We start from the raw sequence: 13,371 nt of genomic DNA, 5'->3' as shown, positions 1-13,371 counted from the left end.
TCCTCCAGTCATGTGTGTTTTGAGGTTTTGATTTGCTGTGGTGTTTGATGTTCTCATTGGTGTGTGTGTGCGTGTTGCTGCAGTGGGATCTGCAGTGTGTGTAAGCGGTCAGGGAGCGTCGCCCACCATCAAACACTGTAACATCAGTGACTGCGAGAACGTGGGTCTCTACATCACAGACCATGCGCAGGTAATCTGAACACACTCCTGCATTATAAACCTTCAGATGAGCAGCTGAAGAATCACTCGTCTCTCTGTTCCCTCTGCAGGGCATTTATGAGGACAACGAGATCTCCAATAATGCTCTCGCTGGCATCTGGGTGAAAAACCACGGTAATCCCATCATCAGACGCAACCACATCCATCACGGCAGAGACGTCGGGGTGTTCACGTTTGACCACGGCATGGTAAAAACACTCTCGGTCTACACGCACACCATCACAGACACTGTGTTTAAGCAATAAGCCATGAGGGATATTCAGAATGCAACAGTGTTATTTAATATTATCCATATGTCGATAGGATACGTCCCCCTCACTTTTAGACCATTTAAAAACAGGTAATTAAGAATGTAAATCTTTGGATTTCATACAGCTGTCCCTGTTTTATGTCCACTACGTCCCTGCATTGTACTATTATTAATATTTAGAATTTACAGTAAGGTTTCATTAGCCGCATTTCCACTGTCGGGCCAGTGCGAGCCAGGGCTTTTATCGGGCCAATCATCGGGAGGTTGAGCAGTGAGGACGAAGTCATGCCGCGTTTCCACTGTCAGGCTAGTAGCTCGCAGCGCGTCGAGCAAACCCCGCCCCCAGAACGCCCCCGAATCAAAACGTCACACAACCCGCCCACTTCAGCGGGAATCGGGCAGATAAAGCACATTATCGCATCATCACTAAAATAGTTTTATTTTAGTTTTTCTATTGAAATTAATGCAGCCTTGGTATGTAGAAAAGTATTATCAGCTTTTATTTATTTTAATCCTAATTATCCCAAACGTTTGACTTGCAGTGTATATTTGGGAGTGTTAGAAGCATGTCATTCTGAGCAGCTAATAATAATGATGATAATAATCAGGGTTCAACGCTAAGGATTTTTTCTACTGGCCCGATCGGGCCAGTGGTTCTGATTTTTACTTGCCCTGCACAAATTTTCACTGGCCCCACCAAAAAAAAAATAAGTTAATAGCTATTTGAATGTGCATGTGTGTGTGTGTGTGTATATACACACACACACACACACACTGTTGATTTCAGAATTATTAGTCCCCCTAAATTATTAGCACCCCTGTTTATTTTTTCCCCCAATTTCTATTTAACAGAGAACAGATTTTCTCAGCACATTTCTAAACATAATAGTTTTAATAACTCATCTCTAATAACTGATTTATTTTATCTTTGTCATGATGACAGTAAATAATATTAGACTAGATATTCTTCAATACACTTCTATACAGCTTGAAGTGACATTTAAAGGCTTAACTAGGGTAATTTGGTTAACTAGGCAGGTTAGGGTAATTAGGCAAGTTATTGTATAATGATGGTTTGTTCTGTAGACAGTCTGAAAAACAATTAGCTTAAGAGGCTAATAAATTTTACCTTAAAATGGTTAAAAAATGCTTTTATTTTAGCCAAAATAAAACAAATAAGATTTTGTTCAGAGGAAAAAATATTATCAGACATACTATCAACATTTCTTTGCTCTGTTAAACATCATTTGGGAAATATTTTAAAAAGAAAAAACAAAAGGGGGCTAATAAATCTGTATATATATATTTACGGTAATTTTTAAAATGTTTTTTAGGGAAAATTATTCAGTTCATCAAGGCTATATTTATAAATGTAAAAAAGGTTTAATTGTTAAATATTTATCAAAAATTTAAATAACTGCTTTGTTATTGTATGTAGTTTCAAATAAAATCATTACTCCAGACATGATTGATTTTATAACTATTACCATTAATAAATATAATAATTATTAATATTAGTGATTTCTGAAAGATAATGTGACTGGAGTAATGAAGCTGAAATTTCATCTTTAAAATCACTGGAATAAATGAATAAATTATATGATAAACTACTTTTGAACAGTTATTTTATCGTGCAACATTTCACAATTTGTATTTATGATGAAATAATTGCAGCCTTGGTGAGCAGAAGAAGCTTATTTTAACATATTTAATCACACTGACCCCAAACTTTTGAGCAGTTGTGTATAGAATATTTTATAAGTGAAAATGTGCACTTTAATTTTAACAACCCACAGACATCGTCACCGAATACAAATTGAGGTCAGACTTTCTCATATATACAGAGCCTCATTTCAATTGTCAGGTTTTGTAGATATCTATCTACTGAATTAATCAATCTATTAAAGAAATGTTGACTATAATTCTGTATTTTAGGCTTAAATTATAGAGAGACATAGCAGATGAACCGAGACTGCATCAGATCAATGTAAATCTTTCTTTCGAGCTGTCAGTGCAAAAATAAACAAAACAACAGGCCTAATACTACATATTATATGGTTAAAATATGGAAAAATTAACAGATAGTAATTTCAGTCAATTTTCCTAATGGATAAACCGAGATCAGGCTGGACAAACAGCTCTCGGTAATATTTCAGCATGCTTTCACATTTACCGGTAAGAATGACATCTCGCCCAGCTCATCATTCTCTCTTCATATAGCCGTATATATGGCTATTACACGATCATAATACACTGTGATATAGCCTGGGTCGTTAGTTCGTTGCATTGTTTTGTTTTCTCGCTACAATCGATCCGCTCAATATGACAGAGACCGCGTCTCATTCAGGCGATCTTGGACTGATTGATTTGGTGCGGAAGTGAGCGCAACTGCTGGATATATGCCAAAAAAACCGCGCAAACGGGTGAAACGAGACAGATTCCGAAACAAACGTCTATGTGTGAAAGCACCGTAAGATTGTATTTGCACACAATTGACAGACAGTCGCAGCACGCAGCTCTGGCTCGATCTGGCAGGCAAAAAGGCAGCAGCTGGCCCGATCGGGCCAGTAACATTCTGTACACTGGCCCTAGTGTCTCGCACGCTGGCCCCGGGCCATCGGGCAGTCCTTATTGTCGAGCCCTGATAATGTAATATTAATGTTTCCCAGTACTGGGTTGCAGCTGGTAGGGCATGCACTGTGTAAACATATGCTGGATAAGTGTGTCTCTGTCTCCCTCTGCAGGCCCTTTGTGAGAGCTGCAGCTTTTATTGTATTTTATCAGTGTTCATTTTTATTAATGTGACAATGAAGACTGGAATAATAATGATGAAAATTCATCATAAAATAACAGGAATAAATTTAACTTTATTCAACATAAAACCAGTTATTTTAAATTGTAATAATATTTCACATTTTTATGGATTTTACAGTATTTCTGTTCAAATTAATTCAGCCTTGGTGAGCAGAACAGTATTCTCCAGTTATTTAATTTAATTATTATTATGATTTTTTAAATCTGAATGATTACTCTTAATTTTTAACCAAGAGTGTATATTTGGAAGTGTTAGCAGCAGGTCATTCTGAGCGGCTGTAAATATTTATGTTTGGTTTGTCTCTGTCTCCCCCTGCAGGGCTACTTTGAGAGCTGCAACATCCACAGGAACCGGATAGCAGGTTTCGAGGTGAAGGCGTATGCGAACCCGACGGTAGTGCGCTGCGAGATCCACCACGGACAGACGGGCGGCATCTACGTGCACGAGAAGGGCCGAGGACAGTTCATCGAGAACAAGATCTATGCAAACAACTTTGCAGGAGTGTGGATTACCTCAAACAGCGACCCCACGATCAGGTCAGGGTCCCAATTCTTAGGGGTAAATTTTGAAGCCCTTCTACTTAACCCTTAGTTGTAAGGGCCAAGGGGAAGGGGTAGGGGTACAAAAACAGAATTGTGATTGGGTCTAACGCCCCATTCACACGGGGCTTCAGCGTCAACGCTTGACAGAGGGCGTGTCTGAAGTTGGGGCTGAAGCTATTGTCATAGTAGCGTCAGCCAATGAAATTCAGTCAGCAATAGGCCACTGTCTGAGCTGGTGTATTTGCATACAGCGATCTGATTGGCTGACGCTTCCATCAGCGCTTGAAAAGTTGAGCTATTCCCAACTTCTGCAGCGAGCAACACTTCTGAAGCGGCGCTGATAGATCCAAATTGCAGTTCGGCAACGCCTGACGTCACTCATTCAAAGTGAATGGGAAGCGTTGACGCTGACGCCCCGTGTGAATGGAGCATAAGTCCGCCCCTGTATATGATATAATACTAAATACAAAAACCTAATTTGATTAGCTACATAACAGACAACTTTTGTAAATAAAACTCGCCTTATTAACCTAACTTGCCAAGTATTTTGCAAAATAACTAGTAAAATATAATATGCTGTCATCATGTCAAAGACAAAATAAATAAGTTATTAAAAACAATGATGAAAAATAATTCACTTAGTTTAAACATCACTAAAATATAATTGAAGTATTCGAAGGCTAGTTTCTTTCATCCACCCTGTATATAAATAATGTGTTCCACTGTTCATGCAGACTTAACACACGTCTCTGATCACTAACAGGGGTAACGCCATATTTAATGGCAACCAGGGTGGTGTTTACATTTTCGGCGACGGCCGAGGGCTCATTGAAGGGAACGACATCTATGGCAATGCATTAGCTGGAATCCAGATCCGGACCAACAGCTGCCCGATCGTCCGGCACAACAAGATCCACGACGGACAGCATGGAGGAATATATGTGGTGAGACGGAAATAGCCAACATTCACTAACTTATATTCTGCCAGCTGAAAGGTTGACTCTGAGAGAGATTTCAGGCTAATATTTCAGAATGTTCACAATGCTTTCCTGTTGTTGTTGCTGTTTTTTGATGTTAGTTAAGGGTCACATCAGATGCAAGTAAGCAGAACATTTCTTATTTATTTTTAGGCTGCTGGTAAGTGGAATTATGAATAAAACGGGTCAAATTAGTCACTTGCTTTTCATTGAAATGTCATCAGTACAGACTAGAATGTGCAAAATTTTATCCCTGTGTGTGTTGTGTGTTTCAGCATGAGAAGGGTCAGGGTGTGATCGAGGAGAACGAGGTGTACAGTAACACACTGGCTGGTGTTTGGGTGACCACAGGCAGCACACCGGTACTGCGCAGAAACAGAATACACAGCGGAAAACAGGTGCTTCAGCACACCACGCCTCAACACACGACTCTTTACACTCCACATTATAAACTGGCACATTTAATGCATTATCAAGCGCGCAAACAGTCATGTGAAAACTCTTCGACACTCTTAAGGCTCATTTATACTATTAGACTTCACATCAGGCAGGGGTTTTGTATTTTTTAAGGAGTTGCGCATGCAAATCCTCTCGCAGTGATGCATTAACTGTGCGTTTGTCCACAGGTTGGTGTTTATTTCTATGATAACGGTCACGGTGTGCTGGAAGACAACGACATCTATAACCACATGTACTCTGGAGTCCAGATCAGGTCAGTGGCATCATTATCATCTGATTTATTTTCTTTTTTTCTTAGGTTTACACTTAAAAGTATTATTATGCACCGCTGTTTGGTAATTTTCCTTTAGATTTTTATGATTTTGCATATTACAATGTAGCAGCGGGGTCTTAAAAGCATTGAAAAAGTCTTAAATTTGATAATCTCAAATTAAGCCTTAATAGCCTTGAATTTGGTATACAAAGTCTTGGATTTCATTACAAAGGTCTTATTTTATTTATTAATTTTACCTTTCCTAGGATAAAGTTCATACCGTAATAAAATTAACTGTTACTAATAGTAGGCTAATTAAAAATTGATGGAGCGTAATGTTGAGTGCACCTCACACTCCACGTCATAGCAGAAAGTGCGAAAGCGTGTGCACTCATAAAGGCTGATTTATACGCCGGCGTATGTTACGGCGCTGACGCATAGCCCTTTGCCGTGGCCGTCGGCGTCGCTGACCTGCACCTCTCAAAAAATGTAACTACATGTTGCAACGACACGTAGCGCAAGCTCTGTGATTGGTCGGCTTGGTATCGCTGATGAGTCTGGGCGGGACCGATTTCATCATTATCACTCCATCAGGCTCGCGTGAATGGCGCGAGCCTGATGGAGCGATTGTTTACAAGTGTAGAGTCCCGTGAAGAAGCTCCTGATGGAAAGTTTTGTTTTGTGTTTACCTCATAGTTAAAGTTGTTGCACGTCCGCCGGTTCCTGCCTCAAAATGAGCGAGTTTGAGCCACTTGTACATTCAGGAAGCGTTCAGGAAAAGCAAAACACCAGCGAAGAAACTCGACACAGAGGAACATTTACACCTCACCGCCAACTAGCGTTTCGGAAGTGTTAATGCAGACCAACAGAGACAGCGCGCAGAAGTATAAATGCACGGCTACGTGTGTTCCATGCGCGGTGGATTACGCTGGTCACTTGACGCAGAAGTATAAACCAGGCTTTAGTAGGCAAGTGAGGTACAGAACAACATAGTCGCTAGCCTAGTTTGTCAGCTAAAATTGGAAAGCGTCGGTTTAATCTGCTGTGGCCAAGGAATCCGAATTACATTCGGGTCAAGCCTGTGCCAGGAAATAACCGCAAGGCCTACTGCTGTTGGTGCTTGAAGTTTTTTAAGCTTGTGGTGATGGGTGTTACAGCCCTGGACTCCCATAGTGGGTGCCAAACACTGTGTGTAGAACTGCTCATCAGTGTCAACCACCTATTGTGCAGTTCTGTGCACCGGAGACCTCTTCGGTTACTGAAACAGCTTTGGCTATCATTAATGAAGAAGTTTCTACATTAGACGCATTGCCACCACAGCCAGGGAACATCCTATCTTACTGTGGCTCGACGCCAACTCTGCGAGAGGTAATGTGGGTCCTTAAAACAATCTGTCAGCACCACTCTTACACATCAAATGAGAACATTAGAGATTTTAAAAACTATGTTTCCTGACTCCGAGGTTGCATCTACATTCTTGTGTGGAAGCAACAAAACTGCATATATTACTAAATTTGGATCGGCTCCTTTTATAACTGAAGAACTGACTGACCAGGTCAATAAGGCCAACGGGTTTGTGGTCATGTTTGACGAGAGTCTCAATAAGATGACGAAATAAAAGCAGTTGGACCTTCATTTTCGCTACTGGGTGGACAACTACATCCAGTCACGTCCAGGCTCGCAGTTTTTGGTCTTGCAACGGCAGTGAACCTGCTCAAACATTTCAAAGTATTTTTTTTATTAAATTTTTATACAATTATGCAGATTTAAGTATGTAAAAGCTGATGAGAATATTGCTTCAAAAAATGTGTTTAGTTATGACAGACATGAAAAAAACAAGGCTATAGTGTTCAACGCCAAGTTCAAATTTATTTGTTTTTTACAAATCAAGTGTGTGTTACACTGTTGTGTATGTATTAAATATAACTGATAATTAAAATAAAATGTTTTATTTAATTCAAGTAGCCCACTTGTACATAATTATTTTGTAGGGTTCAAAATTTATACAGATTTGACATTTTCCCCCTCATACTTCTGTCGGAATAGGTACGAAGTTGGCATTGAATTTCATTTGAAATGGTGTTAAAAAGGTCTTAAAAAGCCTCGAATTTTATTTGGAGGATCCCGGGGTTACCCTGTATTAAACGTTATGAATAATAAACTAATTATATTATCAATAAACTAATAAACAACAAAGATAAATAATTAAAACACACACTTGAGTCAACATTTGATATGGAGCAAAAAAAGTTGATCAAAATTGTCACAAGACAACAATGGGTGTTGTTCAATAGCTTTAGGAGCACCTTGGTGAAAGGTTTTAATCCACTTCAAACATTAACTGCTCCTATATATGCTAGAAAAGTAAGTATAAATCATTATTTTGTCATTTGAAATGACTGAATAATTCTAATAAAGAGTAGTGACATTTCTTGTCATTGCATTTTTGTTTTTGTAGAACGGGCAGCAATCCGAAGATTAGGAGGAATAAGATCTGGGGTGGACAAAATGGAGGAATTCTTGTTTACAATTCAGGTAATATTTCCATCGCTGTCGCTGGACGTTTTGATAACAAGTCTGATATTCAGATAAACAAGCGTGGTGTGAATCTGTCCTCAGGTTTAGGCTTTATTGAAGACAATGAGATCTTCGACAATGCCATGGCCGGAGTCTGGATAAAGACGGACAGCAACCCCACACTGCGCAGAAACAAGATCCACGACGGCCGAGATGGAGGAATCTGTATCTTCAATGGAGGACGAGGTGAGACAGACTAAATAAAGTGGTCTGTTTATTTGCCGCCACAAATGTGTGAGCATTACAGTGACTTTTCCTCATGCAACATTAACCGTTAATGTGGAGAGAACTGTTAATGACGATACTATCGTTTACAAATCTAAATCTAATGCTTTAAAAAGCCCTTGAATCTGGTCTCCATGAAAGAATGGGAACCCTGTTTTTATGATTCCCTCATTCATTTAGATAGACAGGGGTTTACTGGTGCATGAACTGCCCTAAGGCATTGCAAATATGGCTGCAAATTGAACTGACTTTTCTTAAAAGTGAGGCGATCTTCTGCAGCTGATGAGCTCCGTCTGCTCTCGTCAGCTTCCTGATGTGTTTCTCTGTGATTTTAGGGCTGTTGGAGGAGAACGACATCTTCAGAAATGCTCAGGCTGGAGTTCTCATCAGCACCAATAGTCATCCGGTGCTGCGCAAGAACAGGATATTTGACGGTTTTGCTGCTGGTATGCTTTGTTTGTTTGTTTTTTTTATGATGATTTTAGACATTAATTGGGTATTTTCTAAACAGCATGCAACATTTTTTACATTTCATGTTATTAATATTACATAATATTATATTTCCCAATTAATAAAGATAACAAGACAAGAAAAAAAAGATGTTGTTTACCAAAACAATTCTGTTATCATTTACTCACTATTGCATTAATTTACTTTGACTTAAAAAAAAAAAATGAATATATTCTACAAAAAGTGAACATTTTTCTGAGGATAATTTCAGTCAGATTTAATGTGATTTAATTGTGATTAATTAGATAATTTTAAAAGTGATTTTACGTAAATTGTCTATGTAAATATGTGTGTGCGTGTATAAATTATTCGATGTATGTATTATTCATAATTTATATAATACATATTTATTATAGGTGGGCATAGATTATTTTTTAATCTAGATTGATCTCACTATAATTTTGGAATTAATCTAGATTAAAAGGGCTCATTTGAATTCTGTCGAAGGCATTCAGAATATGTGTGCTACCCAAATAATTACTAAACATAAGTCTTTGAGAACGGGTTTCTCAAGCCAGGTGGCGCATTAGACCAGGGGCTTATCTCCTGTTTCCAAAATGCATCACAAACTGCTTGAGAAACTGTTCTGCTATGATAATTGGTGATGGAAATAAATGATGTTCAATAAGATGTACTTGTGTTTACTAACTCTTTATTCAGTTAAACATGAATGTTGAACTGTAGGCCTACATAAGCTCCAAACAGCGATTTTTGATCACCTTAATCCGACTAAAGTCATAACTGAACTAAACAGAAATGGAATTAAGAGTTTGCAGATATTAGAGGCATTATTGAAGTAAACACTGTAATCAAACTATTACCGTCATGTAGGACTTTTCGCTATATTTTCTGACAAGATCCACACGTGGCTGTCAGTAAAGGACACACAGCAAAAAGCGGAAGCTTTTTTCTTTCCATTTGGCGTGCGTTATTAAACTCCATAACACCCTCGCCAGTCTAATACCCCAGTTTGTCATGGGGGATGAATGAAATGTTCATGAGTGAAGTGAAGCTGCTGAACTGCAGTTAAAAGTCACCCAAAATTACAGGAAACTCTTACATGAAAGCACTTCACGTAAACACCTTAATTATATTAGTGTCTATCAAGGCAAATAACTAGATTACAGATGTCCATGTAAACGTAGTCAGTCGTGTCTTCGAAGTGAGAGATCCAGAAGGGCATCCTGCTGATTTGATTCAGAAGGGCACTGTTTTGTCAGACAGCTCACTGGTCAGGTATACATCCACGCTTAAATATCAAGGTGAATGTCATCATAGCTTGCGTAGAATAGACCCAGCTCCCAACCCAACTTTGAGAATAGATTAACGGCCATATTTCTTTTTCTAATATATATATTAGACCACTACATGTTCTCCCTGCGTTCGCGTGGGTTTCCTCCGGGTGCTCCGGTTTCCTCCACAGTCCAAAGACATGCAGTACAGGTGAATTGGGTAGGCTAAATTGTCCGTAGTGTATGAGTGTGTGTGTGAATATGTGTGTGGATGTTTCCAACTGTGGGTTGCGGCTGGTAGGGCATCCGCTGCGTAAAAACTTGCAGGATAAGTAAGCGGTTCATTCCACTGTGGCAACCCCGGATTAATAAAGGGACTGAGCCGACAAGAAAATGAATGAATATTAGACCAACACTAATATGTGTATGTGTGTGTGTGTGTGTGTGTGTGTGTGTGTGTGTGTATATATATATATATATATATATATATATATATATATATATATATATATATATATATATATATATATACATACATATATATATATAAAATTTAAATTAAAAAATGCATTATGGGCAAAACCTATAAATAAAATAAGAATCATTTAGCCCAGGGGTGTCCAAACTCGGTCCTGGAGGGCTGGTGTCCTGCTAAATTTAGCTCCAACTTGCTTCAACACACCCGCCAGAAAGTTTCCAGTATATGTAGTAAGAGCTTGATTGCTTGGTTCAGATGTGTTTCAATGGGGTTGGCGGTAAACTCCCCTGGACACCGGCCCTCCAGGACTGAGTTTGGACATCCCTTATTTAGCACGATGCATTATTAGACAGAAAATATATTTTGTTATTTAATGAAGATGCATCCATAGAATTATATATCTGTATATTTGTGCTTTTACCATCTAAACTATCTTTCGAAATATTGCATTTTTTTGTGACTCCTCTCATTTGGAAGCGAATAAACAAATAACCTTGTATAGACTTCTTATTGATTTTGTAGAGTCAATAATACTTGTGTGTATTTCTCTGCAGATTTGTGTGGTCATGTATTGATATTTGATTCAGCTTTAGATGGAAATGTAGTTATGAACTGCATAACATATTCGTTTCATAATATCGCAGATATGACATTTACATGAAATATTATATGCAGTAATTGTTGACTAATGTCTGCTGCAGGTATTGAGATCACGAATCACGCAACGGCGACGTTAGAAGGCAATCAGATCTTCAACAACAGATTCGGCGGCTTGTTTCTTGCGTCCGGCGTCAACGTCACAATGAAAGGTGAACTGCAAACATCTTCATTCGCTATTTCCCCCCCTCCTTCTCCAAATAAAAGTGAACTCCAATCCAACTCATTCCCTTAATATCTTCCCTCCAGACAACAAAATCATGAACAATCAGGACGCCATTGAGAAAGCGGTCAGCAGAGGTCAGTGCCTGTACAAGATTTCCAGTTACACCAGCTATCCAATGCACGATTTTTACAGGTAACGCTCCTTTTCCCAGCATGCATCTGTGATCTGGTGTGATCCTCAGCGTGGATGCTCAGCACTTTTCTTCTTCTTCTGTGCAGGTGTCACACATGCAACACCACAGACCGCAACGCCATCTGTGTGAACTGCATCAAGAAGTGCCATCAAGGCCACGACGTAGAGTTTATTAGACATGATAGGTCAGTCGAACACTATGGATATTAGCATGATTGTGCATTGCATGAAAGAAATGGAATTATTTTTACATTTAAGCACAATTTTTTTCGTGAAATGACATTCCCATGGTGATAAAACTTAAAAATCACATTTGAAAATTACATTATGATTTGCTGTTGAAGTCAGATTTATTCACCTTCCTGTGAATTTATTTTAATTATATTTTTAAATATTTCTTATATCATATTTAACAGACCAAGGAATTTTTCACAGTATTTCCTATAATATTTTTTCTTCTGGAGAAAGTCTTATCAAGTGATCAAGTTTTCTCGGAGGATGACAGGCTGACAAAACATGGCTGCAACTCTGATACAAGTTTCATAAATGGAGAAAATGACAAAGCACTGCAGTGTTTGGGTGTTTGTCTGAGATAATTAGTCTACCGAAATGTGTACATTCCTTACAAGCTGAAGCTGATCGGTCAATTTTTGTCACTCATTCTGAAGATGTTTTCAACTAGGTGTGCCTGGAAACGATCTTGCACATTGGAAGAGACGCGATATGTGAATGCTTGCCATCATTTGCGATCTCTAGCAGTTGATCTTCTTTCACAGACATGCTGAAGTCACCTGATTTGTTGACATATGGGTTGCGGATCCGTTCCTTGGCAGTTCGCCAGTTCGTCACTAGGCCTTTTCCCCTTAGCAAAGACACTTTCCAAACACGTCTGTTTCTTACTCATTCTGCTGCTTGTGAGTTAAATTTTGGTGCTCAAGTGACCGAGATGTAAGCAAGGAATACGGTCATTTTTCAAAATTAAAGATTTTTCAAAATAAAAGATTGTTCAGACTCGGATAATAAATAAAAAGGAAATAATTAATGATTTCTTGTGCGGCCCAGTACCAATTGATCCACAGACCGGTACTAGTTTGCGGCCTGGGAGTTGAGGACCTCTGGTCTAGAGAACAAACCACTGTTATAAAATGACTTGCCTAATTACCCTAACCTAGTACGTGGAAATGAACTGGCAGATAAAGCAGCAAAAAAATCTCCTTGAATGTGACCGAATGTTTAATTCCTCCTGAGGGCTTGAAACCCACAATCAATTTGTACATAAATGAAACACGGCAAAGAGAATGAGACAACTGCATAAATAATAAAACTACATGAAATTAACCCCAAAATAAATGAAAGACACTTAGCAAATTATAATTTTGAGACCAGGCATGATCAGACGGTCTATGCCAGATGTCGAATTGGACATTCTAGGTTGACTCATTTATATTTACTGAATAACGAAGAATCACCTAAATGTAGTTACTGCCAGGCTGCTCTTACCATGAAGCATATTTTGGTGGAATGTGGAAGTTTTAATACCATTAGACAAAGTTTTTATAAGGAGCGTACTTTGATGGACATTTTTAAAAAGGTACCACCAGGAAGAGTTTTAAATTATTTATCAAAAATTTAACTGAAAAATCATATTTAACTTTGAATATAATTTTTGTGTGAATTTTATTTTTTTAATATTTTATATATTTGTCTGAGTAACTTTTTATTGTGATACAAATTTGTTTTTATCATGTAATATTTAATGAATATCCATTTTGCCACGAAATTGCCATAAGTTGCTGATGTGGCAATAAATAAATAATAA

The 13,371-nt window shown here is 38.3% G+C and overlaps 1 protein-coding gene across 4 annotated transcripts in view; it reads left to right on the top strand.

The window, feature by feature from the left end:
* Positions 1 to 13,371, top strand: part of fbxo11a (F-box protein 11a) — a 50,784-nt gene that overhangs the window by 34,962 nt on the left and 2,451 nt on the right. Inside the window, exons 10-21 of one of the 4 annotated variants that reach the window (XR_002459814.2) lie at positions 84 to 190; positions 270 to 407; positions 3,603 to 3,820; positions 4,590 to 4,770; positions 5,079 to 5,201; positions 5,430 to 5,515; positions 7,974 to 8,050; positions 8,135 to 8,278; positions 8,653 to 8,763; positions 11,239 to 11,346; positions 11,444 to 11,494; positions 11,639 to 11,737. Coding sequence is in view for 2 of the 4 variants with exons in the window: in NM_001159668.1 (NP_001153140.1) it covers positions 84 to 190; positions 270 to 407; positions 3,603 to 3,820; positions 4,590 to 4,770; positions 5,079 to 5,201; positions 5,430 to 5,515; positions 7,974 to 8,050; positions 8,135 to 8,278; positions 8,653 to 8,763; positions 11,239 to 11,346; positions 11,444 to 11,552; positions 11,639 to 11,762 (1,526 nt within the window). In the remaining 2 variants the exon portion in view is untranslated. Of the gene's footprint in view, positions 1 to 83; positions 191 to 269; positions 408 to 3,602; positions 3,821 to 4,589; positions 4,771 to 5,078; positions 5,202 to 5,429; positions 7,595 to 7,635; positions 8,051 to 8,134; positions 8,279 to 8,652; positions 8,764 to 11,238; positions 11,347 to 11,443; positions 11,553 to 11,638; positions 11,763 to 13,371 lie in introns of those variants that run through there. The other 3 variants (XR_012388700.1, XM_005169554.5, NM_001159668.1) reach the window with 3 other exon arrangements.

Source organism: Danio rerio, chromosome 13 (assembly GCF_049306965.1).
Source record: "Danio rerio strain Tuebingen ecotype United States chromosome 13, GRCz12tu, whole genome shotgun sequence".
In the NCBI taxonomy this organism is placed as follows: Eukaryota; Metazoa; Chordata; class Actinopteri; order Cypriniformes; family Danionidae; genus Danio; species Danio rerio.
Note: the sequence above shows the minus strand (reverse complement) of the source record. Positions and strands in the feature narration are given on the sequence as shown.